General features: G+C 41.9%; 1 protein-coding gene across 1 annotated transcript; it reads right to left on the reverse strand.

The window, feature by feature from the left end:
* Positions 1 to 4,942: 4,942 nt before the first annotated feature.
* Ccn3 (cellular communication network factor 3) lies at positions 4,943 to 12,721 on the reverse strand. Its single transcript, XM_047559921.1, has 5 exons — positions 12,510 to 12,721; positions 12,153 to 12,378; positions 10,664 to 10,915; positions 9,264 to 9,478; positions 4,943 to 6,458 (listed from the first exon to the last, which is right to left on the reverse strand). Exons 1-5 carry the CDS (start codon positions 12,588 to 12,590, stop codon positions 6,162 to 6,164), a joined length of 1,071 nt encoding a protein of 356 aa, XP_047415877.1. The 5' UTR covers positions 12,591 to 12,721; the 3' UTR covers positions 4,943 to 6,161.
* Positions 12,722 to 13,535: the final 814 nt, after the last annotated feature.

A 13,535-nucleotide genomic window follows, 5' to 3' on the forward strand; every position in this document is an offset into this window, starting at 1 on the left:
AATTGTTGAGCCCAAAGAAGGAGCGGCCAGTTGTGTTGAGGGGAAAAGGGTTCCAGCAGGAGGTCTTCAAGTTGTTACATAAACCCTCATATGGGATGGAATGACGTGGAATTTGGGGAGATGTTGTAGTTTAGTTTGGGTCCTCTTTCTTGGGGGCTGTGAACAGAGAAGATTCTCTACGAATGAACAGAGAAGATTCTCACTGCTGAACTTTCAGAGGAACTAGAACTTTCACTGACTGGGCCCTCCTGTGCCAAGGTCCCTCAAGGATCTTGTGGGTGGCCTTGTTTCATCAGGACAAATCTGGGTTAGCTTGGAGCATATTGACCCATATTTAACCCAAGTTAAGAACTTTGTAACCTCCTCCAAACTTCTGAATTTATGTTACAAGCAGAGCCTGCTTCTCATATTTTGCTAATAAAATATAAGTCCAAGCAACATCTTCTTGGATTATAAAATATTTATTTCCAAACTCCTTCCAGTAGAACTGGAGGGCTGTTCCTTCTGTGAAACCTTGCCATTAGAATGCAACTGTATATTCTTTTCCACAGTTCCCTGGGCTAAATTCAGACCTTTGCTTTCTTGTCCTAGTGAGAAAGACACACGTTCTTGAGAAACACTGGCAGAACATTGCCATCCTTACCCCTCCACCTCCTGATTATCCCTGGAACAGCTGGCTTAATGTAACAGTAATTTACAGTCCTCAGCTGGAAGGCGGCAGAGAATTCTTCATTATTCAGAGTTCAGCAAGTGCCAGTAGTGTTATTGAAGTGGTAATTGAATTTTGTGAACCCTCTGTGGTCAAGCCAGCATAGCAGTGCCTGCAAGAACCATGTGATGTGGTTAAGATGAACGCATTTCCAACAATAATGGATCTTCAAACCCAGCTCAATAGCACACAGCCAAAAGCACATACTGTTTTGATGATTTGACTTATGATATTGAGCATTTTGGAGCGAAACCCATTCAGAAGCATGACAACGTGTACCTACAAGGAAGTCATTCAGAGAGAAATTGAATACCGCCCAGTAATCTCTATCAAAAGTCTCATTGATAATCTCATCAAGTGAAGATATGTATATGACAAATTATCTCCTTGTGCAGTCAGAGATGTCTTTGCCTCATTGTTTAATTGAATCCTTGTGTGGAAAAAAAAAGAAAAGAAAAATCCCCTCATAATTTTTGATGATAATTTTCAATGAAATGTGCCTTATCACCACACCAACAATTAAGTGCTCTCAAAACTTCACATTCACAGAATGATCTCAACAGTCTCACTACTTTGCAATGCTGTTTCTAAAAGAGAACATTTATAGTTTGGGAAAATAGCACAAAAATGAGAACTGTTGGAATTGTTTTGGTTGCTGAAAATACACTTGGCCTCAGTTGTTGTGGCACTGTGAAAAGGAAGGAGCTTTGGCTCTGAGCTAAGCAGACCCTGAGTTTGAATCCTAGCTCCTTTATTAGTTTTTGTGTCCTTAATAGGTCATTAACTTCTTTGAGTCTCTTTATCTTTCCCTACAAAAATGAGGTCAACAGCATCTACCTCTGTATATTAACTCCATTGAATTAGGGGCAGTGCTTGGTTCTACTAGAAATTGTATTCATGGCTGTCATTTGCAGGCCTACTATGTGCCGGGCAGAATTAAGTGCTTATGAGCACACATCTTAACACTGACTAATCAGTATGTAGATTAATCAGTTTGCCTCAGGTTGCCTGAGAATGTCCTGATTTTATAAATGGAAGTCCTAAGTCCCCAGGCTGACCATCTCAGTTGAGAACAAACTACAGCACTTGGTCACCACATCAACATGTATGGTCTCATCGTACAGGTGTAGAAACTGAGACTCAGGGACTGTGAACATCACCCAACATCCCACAGTGGGAAAGAGTAAGCTTGGTATTCAACCCCAAGCTCGAATAACTCTGAACCTGGGCTTCCTGAAGCCTTATATTCTGCTTAGTCGGTGTTATTTTCCTTGCTATATTACTAGAATGTTCTGAACTTTGCAGATATTTGTACATTAGACCACATTTTTCCAACGGTTATATTTTTTATCTGGAAAGTTCCCAAAAGTCTCTGTATCCAGAGGTGGACCTTTTAGGTCATGATTAGTTTGTGAGGGCTTTGACCACCACATTTGTTGGATCAATCTACTGATGGTTAAATGGACTACTGTCAGGTGGGACCTTGTTGGAGGAAGTAGTTCAGGGGGGTCAAGTCCTGGAAGGGTTTATCTTCTCCCTAGCCCTCCTTCTCCTCTGCTTCTGGGCTGCCATCTGAGCAGTTTTGCTCTGCCACACCCTTCCGCCATGATATTTCTGCCTTGGAGCCAGCTGACTGAACCTCTGAAATCATGAGCCAAAATAAATCTTTCCTCCTCTAAGTTGTTCTTGTCAGGTATTTTGGTCACAGAAATGAAAAGCTGGCTAACACAGCAACCTTTAATTATAATTTCAGGAATGCATGCATGTGTGTGTGTTTGTGTATGTTGGAGAGGAACGGTGATCATGCAAACGAAAGTTTAAAAGCCTAACATTTATTTCAAAGAACATTCTGTCTTTTATCAATGCAAAGACCATTCATTCAATTATTTATTCATTTATCCAATAGGTATATAGCGAGGTTCTGTCATGTGTCAGGGACTTGGGCAGATATGAAGAAGACTAAGACACTGGACTCAAATATGTTTGTAATGAGATTATAAAGCAATCAGTTGGGAAAAAAATGTGAGAACTTTGATCATAGATGCAAGCTTTCATCCTCAAGCCCTGCAAGGCAACTCCTCCCTGCCCTTAGGCTGTGCTTGAGCCACAGGGAGACATGGACCTTCCTTAATGTTGCAGGTTTGTTTTGTTTTGCACTAGTTGTTACCTCTAACTGGAAGGTTCTCTCTCTTCCTCTTCATTATTCACAGAAAAGTCTTCTCTTCAGCAACAACTTCCTTGACTATCTCAAGCAAAATTAGCCACCCAGAAGTCCTCCATCACCCCATTTGGATCATAGTATATATTTATTCACTATTTGATAGTTAGGCTCTTGAATGTCTTCTTGCCTCTCTTCCCTAACAAAGTATAAATAACAGAAAGAACGGGCAATGTGTTCAATTTCTTCCTTCATGGCTGTGTTCCTAGTACCTAAAACAATGCTGGGCACACTGAAGCAATCAGCAAGTATTTGTGGCATGAATAAAATGAATGAATTAGCAAATATTTTCAGCGCTGCAGGGGAGGGGTGAACTCCATATGAGGGAGTACAGGTGTGAGGGAAATGGTTCTTGAAAGGACATCTCAATTCATCCTTAATTCATTTTTTGGTTATAAAGATAGTGTATTCTCTATTTTGAAGAAAGTTGGTAGAGAAATCATAAGAAAGGAAAATAGAATGAGACCAATCTGCCCTAATCATGAATAACATTTTGTACATTCTTTCCTGAGTCTCCTTTCATTGATGTTAACAGATACTTTGGAATAAAAATAAATCACTCTTTTTAGAGTCTATACCTTTTGTGGGTATATTTTCTTATAATATCATTCTCCTTTTAAAGACTGCTTTGTTTTTCATTATAATTGACGCAGTAGTAAATATCTAGCCAAGCTTATAAGGTTAGTTCTTTAAATGTTTCCATTTTAAAAATCGTCCTTATGAACAATAACATGGGGTTGAATAACTTCAACCATAGACAATCTTTGCACAGACCCTTGTGGTAGCTTCAAGTACAACAGAAGCACAGGGACTTTGGTTTGAATTCAAGTCCACCAATTTCTTTCAACTTTTTAAAAGTTTTCTCATTAGTAACCTGGGGACATAAACAGTACCTACTTCCTAGGGTTGCTGGGCAAATTAAATGAGTAAAGTGCTCAGAACAACGTAGGTATGCAGAACATTCTAGGTGTCCTTGATAGTTTTCTGTGGATAAATTTTTGGTCCCATTTGCTTTCCTGCTTATCTTAAAGACAAATAGAAATTAACTGTAGAGATGGATGGGAAGGAAGTTGCAGACAGAGGAAGTTAAGTTGGGAAAAGGAAAACTTTTTGTTGTTGTTGTTTAATTAGGAAAATACTTTAGATTCACATGGCACCAGGTAGATACTTCAGAAAACAAAACTCTTATTGAGTGTGGGCCTCACATTCCCTAGATGGCAGCCCTGGTCAGTTCTACTCTGCATTGTCACTGGAAATACAGTTGTTCCTCAGGATCCCAGTGAGGTTGGTCCCAGGGCCCCCTGTGGAAGTCATAATCTGCAGATGCTCAGGTCTCCTGTATAAAATGCATAGCATTTGTGCATAATTTATGCACCTTCTTCTCCATATCTTAAGTTATCTCTAGGTTACCTGTGATACCCAATGCGATGAGAATCCTATGTAAATAGCTGTTATACTATATTGTTTATGGAATAGTGACAACCAAATTCTGTACACGTTCAGTACTGATGTAAGCATCGTAGGCCACACAGTTCACATCAGCAACAACATAACATTTGTTTTTCCTGATATTTTCTATTCTTGGCTGGTTAAATTTGTTGATCCATCACTGGTGAACATGGATGAGCAGCTGTTTGCTTTTCTGGGCAGGTGGCAAGAGAATGCTGATAGTTTCTGCTGGGTAATTGGGAGGATGGAGAGATCTTTAATTCGATAAGGAAGCCAGGGAGGTGAATTTAGTTTGGCCAGACAACTTCAGATTTCAATATATAGAGCTATCTAGTGGGATGTCCAGAAAAAAAAATATCATGGCTTGAGTAAAGGGTGTGGTAAAGACTTCAGGCCTAACATTGTAAGAGCTGCTGGTTCCCTTCAGATAAGAGGTCATAAGCTTGCCCCAAAATATCCATTTGGCTTTCAATAGATGCTTCTGACTGATATCCTATTTAAGTCATCAATTTTTATTTTCAATAAACAACAACGTTAAATTTATAAGCACAAAAGTCATACCAGAGTCACACACCAATAACATGTATTTTTTAGTCATGTCTGAAAAGTAGAGAAGTGAAAAAGAACACTTTACAAAATCTATAATTTACATTTTTATAAATATTTTAAAGGAGAAAAGTGGAACACATATGGTGAACTTAGAGAAAGGTATGAAGATTTAATTTTGAAGCCTGTCTCATAAGCCTGACCTAGTAGATACCTGTGTGTATACACATATATCTTGTTCAAGAGATTTCATAATTGTGACCCAATGATGTGTTTTGGGCATGTCAACAATAATTGTGAACTCACATGAAATTGTGGTTTCTTACCACCACAGTTGCGTTATTTTGTCCTTCTTTTTCAAAGTTCCTGAAAGCACATTTGAAAATCATCAGAGGTTGTAATCAAGTGCTTTGGGACTGAGTGGTCTCAGTTTACTTACTGATGAGAGGATCCCTGCTGGTCTCCTCCATTTCTGCTGAATTAAAAAGAAAATGATGAAGCCTCAGCAGCCTCCAGGATACAAAGTGTGAAGGCTGCTAAGGCCCAGTCATCTGTATATTGGGAGTTTTCTCTTTAGCTTCTTTCAAACGGAAAGGAGTCAATGTGTCTGAAATGGAGAAAGTTCATGACACCCGTCCACTTAATTAACAAACAGTTCATTACTGTTGGTCCAGCATGCTTCCTAGTGTAGAGTCAAACAGAAAATTAAGAGTCTCTGACTTCACGTTGAAGAGTTGAGTGTTTCCTTCAATCTTGGGCTTGGAAGTGCAGAGTTACCCTACTCAAAAAGGAGCCTAATAGAGAACCCTCAAGTCAAACCTCAATGCATGGTGAAATACTTGTATGACAGCATGATCAGTATGAGCCTGGACTTCACTGTGTCATTCACTACAGTGGCATTTTCTTGGAACTGCACTAGTGCACAAGAAGAGGAAGGAACATGGTACCATCTACAAAGTAAATCATTTATCTGACTTCTTAAATTGATAGAAATTTGCACTTGTAATAAACATCACAGGAAAGTAAGTCATCCCTAAGCTATATCCTGAGCTTACCTTGATTCCAAGTTTACAGCTGAAATATTTTCATTATAAAAGACAGACATAAGTGACCTCATATTATCACAGAAAAATACATAGGACTCAAGGATGCAATAATGGTTCTTCCTTGTATTCATTTGATGATGGGTCATGCAGCAGCTACAGTTTGCCTCTGCAGGTGGACTTCTTGAGGACCACGTTACATTTCCCCTCTGCTGGTCTTCGGCTCCAGCTCCTGGAGAAAGGCCTCATTGTTCTGAGGACAGTTGGTGTGACAGGTACAGGTTCCGATGACCATCACTGGTTTCTTGATGATCTGCCCCGGTGAGCATTGGAACTCCACCTGGATGGTTTTGGTGTTGTGGGGGGTGCAGCACCGGCCATCGCTGCAGACCCCACAGAACCTGGGCTTGTAGGTGTGCAGGCTGGTACAGTTCTTGAACTGCAGGTGCACGGCTTTGAGAGATTTCTTGGTGCGGAGACACTTTTTTCCTTTCTAAGGAAAAAGAAAAGGAGTGATATGAGGAATGATGATCATGCCTCTGATGGACAATTTTAGAGGTGTGGGACAGCCTGCTCCTTATCTCCCCAGTAGCCACTGCTCTTTCTTCTTTGCTGATGCAACACTAATTTTGTTCAGTCAGCTAAAAGAAGTTGCTTCTCCAGGATATCTAGGAGGTAGGGATGGCTTTGTGAAAAATTTTCTCGTCAGGGATAACACAAATTAAAGGAATTTGGGAAATCCTTTGCTGGTTGGTCAGGTACGATTCTTTATTGCTTCATTTTCCTTTCTGCCTGGAATGTGAACATAATGCCTAATTGGGCACAACCATTTTTTAACCTTGAGGTCCTGAGTGTAAAAGTGAGAGCATACATGTGATAACAAAATCTAGTCTTTTAAAGTCATTGTAACAGGTTTTGGTGTTTTTTTCTAAATTAATCAATGCATTCTTAGCTGTTATAAAGAGAAAGGAACTAAATCTGGCATTATTACATGCCTAGGAATATTTTAAATATTTTTCAGACATTAATTTGTTATCCTTAACAACATTCATTCTTATTATTGATAGAAGGAACGACTGCCTAAAATTTTTGGATAAAGCAATGTAAAACACTTCAAAGGGCTGAAGTGATCAGAAAACATGCAGTATTTGAATTTTTTTGATAAAAAGTCAGTTCTTTCCACTATATGATGACTTCAGGAAATTTGAAGACAGTGGACTTACAGTACTTTTCCATGAATGTGAAGTAAGTGGAGAATTTATTTAAGATTCCTTAGTAGTGAATAATGAGGAACTCTGGTGTTGATAACTCAGCAGAGACTTGACTGTTTTATCGCCTACTTAGATTTGTAAGTTCTGGATTTGCCACAGTTCTCCCCTCCTCATTTGCTAGGTACAGTTCCCAGCTTGTGGGGTGAATGGACTCAGTTCTCTTCAATCAGTTGTTCTTAAATCCTAGTGTGCAGCAGAATCATCTAGTGGGTGTGTTAACACAGAGATTGTTGGGTTTCAGATTCAGTACCTCTGATGTGGAGTCCACGAATTTGCTTTTCTAACAGATTTTTAGATGCTGCTACTGGTCTGGGGACTACACTCTCAGAGCCCCTGTCTCACTTAAGAATAAGAGAGAAATGATTATTATGCTGGTACTTCCCTAGATTCCAAACGAGTTTCTAGAACTTTTATGACATATGTACAGTATAAATAAATATCTTAAATATAATACCTCCCAATATTAAATGAGGAGTAAAATACTAATTCTGTGGAGAGAAACAATTAAAAATGCCAAATTTTAGAGGCAGAAGATGGAAAGACTTTAATAAAGTAGCTGCTATGTCCTTGAAAATATTTAAAGTCCTCCTTTTTTTTGCATGTTTAATGTTTTAATGTCTAGTATATATTTTTGTTAACATCCACGAAAAGACAGAGAGGCCCACAACATTCCTGTGGAGTAGTGTGTGTGTGTGTATGCATGTGTGTGTGTGAATGCATGACTTCTTGTGTGGGTTAAACATACATGATTGTTACATGTATGTTTCCTGAGTGTGGGGAGATGCATCTTCTAGGGTATACTTTTCTAGAAAAGATGTTTTTAGGTATTCTTTCTGAAGTGATAGAAGCAATATAACATTAGAATGGACCTCAAAAAATCATATAGCTAAATAGTCATACAACTAATGAAACCACTAGGGATTCTTATTTCATCAGTAAAGTTGAAATTTTATGTAATGATGTCTAGTGTTAATAGAGTATTTAATCTATGCTCAGCACTAGGCAGATTCATTCTTCTTAATCCTCCTGACAACTTTGAGGTAGATAATTTCAATGACCCATTATATGGGGGAAGGAATTCAGACTGAGAGGTTAAGGAAATTGCCCAAGATCACACAGCTAATTCATGCTAAAAGCAGATTTTAAGCCAAGCTGTCTGGCTCTAGAATGGTGCCTTAAGCATTAGATGATCTTGCCTCTGTACAGAAATATGTCAGTCTTGAATTTCTGGGGGCTGTTTTATTTTGGTGCTAGGTTTGTCCATATAATGGTTCAAATTAGGTATTGCATTTGTCTGATGTAGGGCTCTGGTAACAAGGCCTGTGATGTCATCATGAACCAATCAGAGCTTCTGATCTGCATGCCTTATACTCAGAGTTAACACACTGAGCTGATAGAATTCCAACAAAAAAAGGAAAGAAATGCACTGTTTGACTTGGCTCACATGTTGCCTTATGAAGGCAAGTGTAGTGTTTCCACCAGGCTTTAAAAAATACCAACAGTAATTCCCAGACACTCATTCATGTATTCATCAACAATAGTTGATAATGCACACCATGCGTTCCAGGTAGGGTCTGGAGATTTTGGGGAAGAATAAGCAGACATAGCCTCAACCCAGGTGTTTCATGCTGATTGATCCTAAGGGGTGAAGGAAACTGCAGTCAGAGCTGAGCTCTCTCAAATCAGTTGTGCTAGATAACTAGCACAACTAGTAGTGAATTTTCTCCAGGATTGGAATGGAATCTGCTAGGTGACTTTCTATTGGGGAAAGTATTACAGTTGTCTAGTGCTTCTCTCTTTTCCTGTAGATCTGCTGAGGGTTGCTTGGGGGTATTTAAATACATTAAAAAGGGGAAAAAAGAAGTTACCTGGTCCACATTCAGGAACCTCTCTGCCTTTTCTCTGGGATTAATGCCCAGCTAGAGCCAACGTGAGTCAACTAATATCACAAGTGACTTGCTGAAGCCCAGGTTCTGAGGAGGCAAGACCACTGCTTTCATGGTGGCAGTTTTCCTCCAGGCTCCTACCTTATCTGTTGGTTGCTCAGGCTCTTGTTCACAGGGCCGCACCATGCAGAGCCGAGTCTGCTTCACCATCTCACACTGACGATTCCTATTGGTGACCCGGGTGGAAAGACCCATTCCACAGCTCTTGGAACATGCACTCCACTCTGTGGTCTGCTCAATGCAGTTGATACTCGAGTCAGAGACTTCAACTCCCACTGTAGCTTCTGGCCTGTAGGCTATGGGATGGATAAAGAAAGACAGCTATCTTGGGGAAAATGTAGGGATTGCAAAGTGCTCCTTTCAGTCAACATTACAAAGTGGATCTTATTCAGATTTGTACCTAATAAACACTGGTGCTTCCAAAGCACAGTACTGAAATTATTTGTAAACCCTCCTAGGCAGCATCATATCTGCCACATTGTAAGACTTCAAGAAATCTCTGGAATAACTGTCCAACCAGACCTTAAGAAACTTAGGACTACTTGTCTTTTAAAAGTTTACCAATTTAATACTGTAGAACATTACAGCATTGGTAACTATTCCTAAGTTGTGGGTTTCTAGCATGTGATTTTGTACGTAAAAAGGATCATGATAAAGTTTTAATTGTGATGAGTACGTAGAACTGGCTAAGTAAATAGTGATAAAAGCAATACTTTGCTTTGGGGAGGTAGAACTGGTTGTTTGGGTTCTGGGAGATACACACATGCACACACACACACGCACACACCCTAGACTCTGGTTACAAACAGTTCTATCTCAACACTTAATATACATGGCTTGGGGTAGATCTCTTCTGCACAGTAGTTTTCCTATCTGTGAGGCATGGCTGATAATTTCTGACCTCGAAATACTGCAAGACTGTAGATTCTGCCAATATAAATAATCTGGTTGATTAATGGCTCCTAAAATATTCTCTACTGTCTCTTGAGATTCTCCCCCCCAAACTATGTAATTTATAAGAAAATAACAAGAAATGCAAAACAAAGTTCCTGAAATGTCACTTGACCCTTCCTACAGCATCTGGAAAGATGGCATTTCTCTGAGACCACTGCATCAGGAGGAGTAGCATTCCTTAGGGAGGCTGGTTCCAAGAGAGCATAGATGGTATGCAGAATCCAGAAAAGGAGGATTCTTACTTTTATCTTTGTAGTGCTAATAAGGGCCAAGTTGGATGAATGGACTAAAATGCAAATAGTAGTCATAAGACAAAAAAAAAAAATAGCGACTGAATTTTTCACGTCCTCTTTAGGAAAAGTTGTGTGCACACTTTAGTAACTTAGCTTGGACTTAAAGAGAGGATGCAATCTGGAATCTACAGCAGAATGGCCAGAAACCAAGGCCAGCTTCTCATCCCAAATCCAAACAATGGCACGTGATTTGTGCTTGCATTCACCCTGTGCTGTGAATTCTGACTGGCTCACCTGGAAGGGCAAGGCCTCCCAATGTCCCCTTCTCATTTGGGCCACAGGTCCACTTTTCGCAGCACTCTCCAGGCACTGCGACTTTTCTGGGAGCTGGGCAGTCTGGGCCAGGCAGTAGCACGTCCAGCTGACAGCGGGGCACACAGCCGATCTGCCCGTCTCTGCAGGTGCAGTGGTATTGGCAGTTTGGCTCAAACTTCTCTCCGCTGCGATAAATTACCCCATCAAACACACAGTTGTCTCCTTCTAGCACTAGAATATTGTGGAAGCAAGACAGAGGGGAAAACAGAGACAAAAACAATAACACAAGGCACTGAAAGAGCTCTGTCAAATTTGGAGGACACATTCCAAAGTCATTCCTTTTCTACTTCGAGTGATCTGGTTTCTTATGCATCTCCAGGAGAGAGATGTCTTCATGAAGATCTCCCAGAGCAAGAGGAAACCACCAAGACCATCGAGTTCTGCCACATCCATCTAGTCCTTTTGAATGGGGAAAGTGGTGTGTAAACACTGCAAACTCAGTGTTGCCAATATAAATAAGTTGACGGATATATGGCTTCTGAAAGATTCTCTACTGCTTTTAGAGATTGTTTGCCCCCCAAAATATTTCATTAAGATAGAACAAAAGGAAGAGAAAATGTGAGTTGTCCTTGACAAACTGTTGTTCCCAATGACAGTTATTTTGCAAGAACCATCTTTGATTCTTCTACTTCAGCACATTTTTAGACTTAAAAAGGAAGAAAATGCAGTTTATATTCTCCAAATAGGTTATTAACTGGTCAAATAAAGGACATTAAGATTCCTTGATACTGAAGCTAGTGAATAAATTAGCTTAGAGAAAAAACTGTAAAGCAACTTCCCTGGTAACCAGAAAGGCAGAGACAACCACGGAGTATGGTGGCCACACCACGTGGGAAATCGAACCCCTGATTGATTAAATTTCACAAGCCAGGATTGGCTAGTTGCCTGAATTTTTTTTTTTTTTTTTTTTTTTTTAAACGCTGCCCAGGCAAGGTTTACATAGTCCTCCCAGGAGACTGGGAGCTGCTTTGGCTTAAATAGGACAATTACAGGTGTGAAAACAAACCTGTCGGGCTGCAGCTGGGGAACTGTAAGCCCGTGAGTAAGACCAGACTTCCATCATCCCCAAACTGTCCCCCTGGAAATGTCCAAAGGAAATGATTTCACTGGTCCTTAACTGTACTTTGTTCCCCATCGACCAGTCCATTTAGATTCTTCTCTAGGGACGCAAGTGATGAAAGCTTCTCACCTCCGTGGGCAGGTTTTCTCTCTAGCTTCTGGAGCTCCCCAAAGTCCCAAGCGCCCTCAGACCTTACATGGCAAGCTGAAGTGCTCCATAAACATCACTTATTGCATTATTATTATCTGCTTATCACTCTTTGGGAAGGGGAAAAAGAGGAGAGGAGGGAGGAAACAGCTCCTGCTAGCATGGGAGAGAAGAAGTCAAGTGACAGAGGGGGCAGGTTACCCATGCAGATGCCAGTCTGGTTGCTGGGGTCGGCGCTGCGGTCGCAGTAGAGTCCGCTGCTCTGGTCGCACGGCTTCAGCTCAGAGCAGCTCTCTCCGCGCTGGCGGGCGCACACTAGACAGCAGGAGCAACCGTCCAGCACAGCGCGCACCCCCGGGGCGCAGGTCGGTGGCGTCTCGGGGCACTGGCGTGGGCACGGGGAGGGACAGCGCTGAGTCGCAGAGACCTAGGGAAAGTGATGAGACCAGAAGAAACCCCTCAGCAGGGATATCCAAAGGCAGAAAGAGCCCAGGGACCGAGCAGGGGCTGTCCGGGAGGGTAAAGTAACCAGGGGCATCTTAGGGCTGCACCACTTACCTGACCCAGGAGATGGAGTAGGAAGGCCAGGCAAAGGCACCTCTTTCGCACAAAGAGGCTCATGCTCTGCACTCTGTGCATGCTCAGGCTTTTTCCTCCCGCGTTTCCAAGACGAGACTTTGCTGGCTGTAGATTGGCACTGCCCGCCTCCCCCCAGGTCCGGCTGAGCCGCAAGCGCCACCGGCGCAGGTTTTATAGTGCGCTCCTGGGACGCGCACAAGCGGGTTGGCTGAAGCGCAGGGAGGAGGGGGAAATCGGTTGGGTGGGGAAGTGGAAGGAACCGCGGGGTTGTCATGGCAATTGGCCCTAAGGCTGCTCTCCTTAGGGCGCGGCGCCGGGCCTGCGTGTGCCTGTGTGTGGCGACTGGCTTTTCCCAGAGCGCGGGGAGGGGCTGGGTGGAGCCCCGAGGCCAAGACCCAGGGCTCGCTAGCGCGTGGGAAGGAAACGCCCGTTTCCTCCTGGAAGTTGCTTCACCTTCCCCCAGGACGAAGACACCGCCACTCCCCATCACCCTCCTCCACCCTGAGTGTTCCAACCAGGACTGCAAACGTGGGGCCCTTTTAACGGGATGCCTGAAGTTTGGGGCCATCTGTGGGGGATTGGCGAGAGGCCCAGGGGTTTAGTCATAAGGAAAGCACATGCGAGTTTGTCACCGTTTGGGGCACTCCTTGAATGTGTTGAGGAGGGAAGGAGGAAAGGGGAGAGGAGAACGCGCAAAAGTGGGGAAAAAGTTAAAACAGAAAAGTAAAGAATCTCTGTTGGAGTGGGGGATGGATGCTATTGGCCAAATGGCAAAATTCTTTTGACTCTAGTCATTCCAAGTTTCACTAAGTCTTATGCCCCGAGTTCCATGGGTTTGGTAGAAATAAAAGTAAAACACAATAAAATACAAATCGATGACGGAAAAAAGCTTTCCTCTTGGTAAAGGAAAGCTTGGAAACACCTGCTGGATCATGCCAATTGCAAAACAGCACATCTAAAGTCCAAGAGTCTTTGAAAGTTTGGTTCAACTTAGCCAATGTCAAA

The sequence above is a fragment of the Sciurus carolinensis genome, chromosome 1 (genome assembly GCF_902686445.1).
Source record: "Sciurus carolinensis chromosome 1, mSciCar1.2, whole genome shotgun sequence".
NCBI classification, from domain to species: domain Eukaryota; kingdom Metazoa; phylum Chordata; class Mammalia; order Rodentia; family Sciuridae; genus Sciurus; species Sciurus carolinensis.